At 36.8% G+C, this 6000-nt stretch overlaps 1 protein-coding gene across 1 annotated transcript in view; it reads right to left on the bottom strand.

Moving 5' to 3' along the window:
- Positions 1–309: 309 nt before the first annotated feature.
- DCLRE1A (DNA cross-link repair 1A) overlaps positions 310–6000 on the bottom strand; it is a 29958-nt gene continuing 24267 nt past the window's right edge. The window contains exons 9-10 of the mRNA XM_036736416.1: positions 2158–2299; positions 310–1057 (exon numbers count right to left, since the gene is read on the bottom strand). Coding sequence (XP_036592311.1) covers positions 897–1057; positions 2158–2299 — 303 coding nt within the window. The 3' untranslated portion in view covers positions 310–896. The remainder of the gene's footprint in view (positions 1058–2157; positions 2300–6000) is intronic.

The raw sequence follows: 6000 nt of genomic DNA, 5'->3' as shown, positions 1-6000 counted from the left end.
AAATAAGACCAGGCTGGAAGTGAAGCAGGTCAAAATTCCTATGCTGAACAGCACAGGGATCAGGCTCATGAGTAGCACTTGAACATCCAGCCTAGGCAATGTGGGAGATCCAGCATTTTTTAAAAATCAAGGAATTAATTCTTCCAGGATTCATACCAATTATCTAGAAAGTGTCAGGAGAATGACACTGGGTTGCTCTTTCAAGTGAGGAATCAAAGGCTTCTCTGAGGTGTTAATAGTTCATAAAGCAAAAAAGAAAACCACAAACCTTAATCACCAGAGCCAAAAAGAAAAAATCACATATCTCTGTGAGTTCATGTTATTTTTTATTTAAAAAAATATATACCATAAAAATTCCATTTTGTAAAAAATGGAATGATTTTACCATAAGATGTGATACTACATATAATAACTAATTTGTAATACTTTCAGCCTGGTGTGGATGTTGTTTGTGGCTCCTTTATGTCGTATATAGCCTAGTTCCCTCCCAGGAAGTCATGTGGAAATGAGGATAGCTATGTATTCATCTACACAGGCCAGAGAGGATCCTAAGGACGAGTTACAAAAAAGAAGAAAAGGTCTTTGAAAATGGTCGATAGTCTGCTCTTGGTGTCTTCTTGCAGACTACAGGAAATAGATTTTAAAGAAGCTTTACACACATTTTCATTTTTTCACTGAAGGCTCAGTCAGCTTACTGGATACCTTATCGCAGATGTAAATTGGGAGAAAATAAGCCTCATAAGGCAAAATTACTGATATTTCTGTAACTTTTAAGTAAAGTGCATGTATATTCATGGTAAGGGGTGGGGCAGGGGGAGTAGGAAATTTAGATGCTTAGAGCAAAAAAAATCCACATCTGTTGTTGGACACCTTAACGCCATTTTTCAGTCTTTTAATCAATAGCCAGCTTCATGCTTCCATTCATTAAAATATTTCTCCATCGTATTCCTGGATTTCCAGGAACTAACATTTACTGTAGATATGATTTTCTGTGGCTTTAGCCACTGGACAAAGCGCTTCATTTCCAGGTAACTGCTATGTTCACTGTAAGGAATTCCTGCAATACAAAAAGGAAAATGGTTGTTGCTTTACTAAAATCACATTTACCACAAATAAATTTCACATGCAGGAAACTTTTTAAAATTTCAACATCTTTTGCCAGACACATAATGATTTATATTTTCTGTCGTAGGTAAAAAAGATTCATTTGCTAGCGACTAGTACTAATCTATATCTTTGCTAGGCAGGTATATGATTTCTCCTTTTATTTGGATTCTCTTAATTAGGCCCTTCTTCCTCGACTTAATATTTTCACATTGGATAACTGTCTCTTCAGAAATCTATTTCTGATATATGAGATTCTAAGTGTCTGGGATGAAGTATGGAGGAAGAACTTGAAACTCTTGATTTCTGATAAATCAAAAGAAGAGGTAAAAAAAAGACAGAGGAGTAGAAAGCTTCTCTTTACCATCATTAGCAGGCCAACGATTGTGTGGAGTAGCCACACTGGAGGATAGGAGACTAAAATTAGAAACGGAGTTCTTAGAGGCTAACAGGGCCCCTCTCAAATAGGCCCACTGACATACAGAAGAAACATTTTCTTAAGCTTGGCTTTTACTAAAGAATGACTTTTGGGAAGAAAACCTGAGAAATTAAAACTAAAAATAGGCCAAATGACAAAGGTCTAATATTTAAAAGCAATTTTCACTACAACATACCAAACCTGACACCTTCCTGCTTTTAATCTCAAAAAAAAAAAAAAAAAAAAAAAAAAAGAGCCCAAGCTTCCTGGCTATGTGATTACCTACTATTTACTTTTTAAGAGTTTTCACAGTTCCCTCAAATGTATCATCAGTGACAAAAACCAGGATTGAAATGTTATTTTTATTATTTAATTCTCTGGTAGGCAGATTCCTTCACATCATCAAGTAATTTTATAAAATTTCCCAAGCATCTTTTTAAATACCAAAGACATTTTTTATATAGTATATTCAAAGAAAAGAAAAATCTTGAAACACTAGTGGTTTCTTAGTATACTCTGCAATACTCTGGAATTAGCAATTAATGTATTAATTCTTCCTAGATCTTGTTTTCAACCTCTAGTAAAATGTAAAGTCATCATGGATACGAAAAGCGGAAGAGTTTAAGCACTTATACCATATATTGAAATATTTCCTTTGGTTTGGGGAATAATATCTGCTAGAGAGCCAAACTTCTCAGAATGTGTCCACCCTGTAGGTCGGAAAGCCAAAACTCGATCATACTTCCCACCACACTTTTTCAAATGGTTCTGCAAGCCCTGTCAAATAAAAGCAATATAATGATCCAATGGTATAGGTTGATGAATTGTATGAAAATATAATAAAGATAAACAAGTTCTACCACATTAGTATCCATAGGAAATTTCCATTTTCACATGTTAAATGCCAGGTAGCAACAACTAAGTAACATTCTTAAAAACGTATTACAGTATTCTTCTCTGTTTATTTAGCCGAATCTAAACACCGGGTCTCAAAATAGACTTGAAAAGATGGAAGGAACCTAAAATACATTTTAGAGGATAAATTTAGAGTTAGAAAGGTCCTTATTGTTTATCAAGTTTAATACCTAGGAGCCAGATAAGAAAATGAGGGCCAAGGCATTTACTTACACGCCATACACTGTGCTGGGAATAACAAGAAAAAGAATGACTGCCTCGGCTTTCAAAGAGCTCATATTCTAATTGGAGGAGACAACATATATATAGAAGAGTTCCACTGCAGGAAAGCCTAGTAGTTTTTAGGGGGCATCAGCATGGCTGACAGAAAGGCCCAAGTGTCTTTAGGGTAGAACAGTCTTGGGAAAGGGAGAGCCTGAAGGGATCTGGGTAGGACAGAAGGGACCTGGTGCACACGTCAGGCAAAGAAATCTAAAGACAACAAAATTACCACAATAAAAAAAATGAGCAAGGAGAAATCACAACAGAGAAGACAGAAAAGGATTCTCAGAACCTCCTATACATAGTAATAGTAAAATTGTACATTTAAAAGAGATTGAGAACACTCTCAAAAAACATATTCAAATTAATAGAAAATAAAATAAGAGATCTTAACTCAGTTTCAGAAAATAAAAATGAACAAGCCAAAAAAGAAAGGTCTGCTGCATATAAAATGTTATTTAACTGAAGTCTTAAAGGAAGCCAAGGATTCCAGGAGTCAAAGGTGAGAGAGAAAATGGGGGAGAGCCAGCAAAAAAGGCAGAAAGATGAGAGATAGAGGGAGGAAGCAAAAAGAAGGCCAGTATACCTGGAACAAAGAGTGTGTAGAAGGGAGTAAAGTCTAAGAAGACTGGAAAGGCAGGAAGAGGCCACTTGTGAAGGAAATGCCAGGGGACTTTACATTTGCTCTTGGAAGTAACAGGGAGCCACTAGAAGTTTTATTGTATAGATGAGAGTCAAGGGACAGAGTGGAAGGGCATGGCATGGTCACTTCGGTTGCTGCCTCTAGAAGTTGTAGGCTTTCCCTCACTGGAGGTTTTCAAGCAAAGGCTAAATGACTACTTGTCAGATACGTGGTAGGAGGGGTTCTTATGGCTTGGACCAGGTGGCCACTGAAATCCTTTTCGATTCTAAAATTCTGTGATTCTAATTGAAGGGTACCTTAGCTTGATGGGTACATGCATGTCAGTACACACACACACACTCCTGTATATATTTTTGTGCATATATGTGCATTTTCAGCACTTATTTCAGTATTAATTTTATAGCACTTCCTACTACAAAACAGTAATCAAATTCCAGGGTCAACAGACCATTTCACAAAGACCAAATATCACCTGAGCCACTTAGCCAATCCATTACTGCTTGCTGCTACTAAAAAATTCACCAGGAAAACTCACAGGCCATGTGTCTCCTTATTACCCCCTGGGTAATTCTCATTTTTAACTGTTCAAAGGCTGAAGTATTTCATAAATTACAGTAATACACCCCCACCAGTAGAATACTAGTATTAAAAAGATGGCCTCTATTTCAGGGAGAAGTTTGGGGTCATGGAGAAGTTTTACAATTTCCCAAAGACAACCTGGCCTGCTCTCTTTCTCTTGCTTATTTCTGGGTTCACCTCAGGTCACCTGGTCACCTTTTCTGTCCATCTCTCGCTCTCTCTCTCCCTGTCTCTCACACACTCATACACACAAACACACACACACACACAAACACAAACACACACACACAAACACACACACACACACACACACAAACACAAGCTGTAAAGGTTGCTTAGCTACATGACCTACTCTGGATGACAGGCATCTACTGGTTTGTTTTTTGCTAGATGGATGGATAGGTGTAACTTGTGAATGATTACAGGTCTCATCCAGGAGGCTTGGTGATGTTCTGGGACTAGGGCTTTAGGTAAAAAGCTTGGAAGACCTCATCATCTATAAGAAGCCAGTTTACACATGGAAAATTATTAGGGTCTCCTCTCCAACAGGGGCAAGAATACTGCTGTTTAGCATGTATCTCTGTTTTATGCCTTGTATCAATGATCAGATAATTGGAAAAGGTTATCTTCATTGTTAAATCTTTCAAGGAATTCTACATAATTTGGTGTATATATGCAAAACACTTTGTTGAAAAAGAATTTTTATGCTAGTGTTTTGTTCTAACAAATCAAAAGCTTTTTTAAAAGTCAACAAACAATAATACATTTTACAATTATTTATATTAATATAAATGTTTAAATTTATTTAAAACAAAAATAAAATTTTCAATTTATTGTATAACAGCAAAGATGTGGTTCAGGGTAGCTAAGTGGTGCGGTGGATAGTGTGCCAGACCTGGAGTCAGAAAGACTTATCTTCCTGAATTCAAATCTGGCCTCAGATACTTACTAGCAGTGTTACCCTAGTCAAGTCACTTAACCTTGTTTGCCTCAGTATCCTCAACTGTAAGATGAACCAGAGAAGGAAAAGGCAAACCACTCCAATATCTTTGCCAAGAAAACTCCAAATAGGGTCACAGAGAGTTGGACACAACTGAAAAATGACTTAACAACGAAAAAGATAGGGTCTATTGTGCCTATCTGTTCCTCACTGATACTCCCTTATCAAACCCTTGACGCACCAATAGATTGTTCTCATAACATTTTATATAGCTAGGGAAGTCAACATATAGGTCGGTTGTTGGTATTCTCTTAAGTTGCTGCTTTTTCCTACTATAGTCTCCAATATAGAAGGTTTGGCACATGCCAGTAGAATATTTTCTCAGTTTCCAAAGAATTGTGTAAAAATACAAGTTAATGTTTTACTACGTTCATTTAGCACTAGGTTTGTAGTCAAGAGGTAGTGGTAAACTACAAAATATATATTTGAATTTCAAGAGGTTTGATAACATGTAGGCAGATAACATGCATAGATGTTGTTTACACTGTTTAAAAGATATGCTTATCCTTTGGATACAGGTCTGTCTTTTTAAAATGCCACCATTTTTAATGCAATGGAACAAACTGGGTAAAACACCGCATTAATCATCAACTAAGTCATAACCTCACAGGGTATACCTTTTCTGCTATTGTTTTGCACAGATATCACAAAATTACTAAATCAAGTGACTGAAGAGATCACTAAATCCAATCCAACCTTAGGTTTTTATTGAAACAAACAGACAACATATTTTGATTTGCCATTTTAGTGAGAGCTCTGAGGTAGCTCAGCTTCATTTACTAAAGCATTTATGTAAATTTCTATGCTTGTAAGCGGGCCGCATAAATCCCACTGTGGGCTGCAGGCCACATTTTGGACTGCCCTGCCCTACAACATGCCCGACAATTGGCCACACAGTCTTCTCTTGAAGAACTTAGGTGAGAGGAAACCCATTATTTCCTAGAGCAGCCCAATCCACTTTGGGATAGATCCATCTATTAAGTAATTGCCACTTAACTCAAGCCTAAATTTGCCTTTTTTAAAGCTTCTAACTCAGTGTTTATAATTCTGCCCTTTAGGGCCAAGCAGAACAGCTCAAAT

Source organism: Trichosurus vulpecula, chromosome 8 (genome assembly GCF_011100635.1).
Source record: "Trichosurus vulpecula isolate mTriVul1 chromosome 8, mTriVul1.pri, whole genome shotgun sequence".
In the NCBI taxonomy this organism is placed as follows: Eukaryota; Metazoa; Chordata; class Mammalia; order Diprotodontia; family Phalangeridae; genus Trichosurus; species Trichosurus vulpecula.
This window is presented reverse-complemented; position numbering and strand designations above follow the sequence as displayed.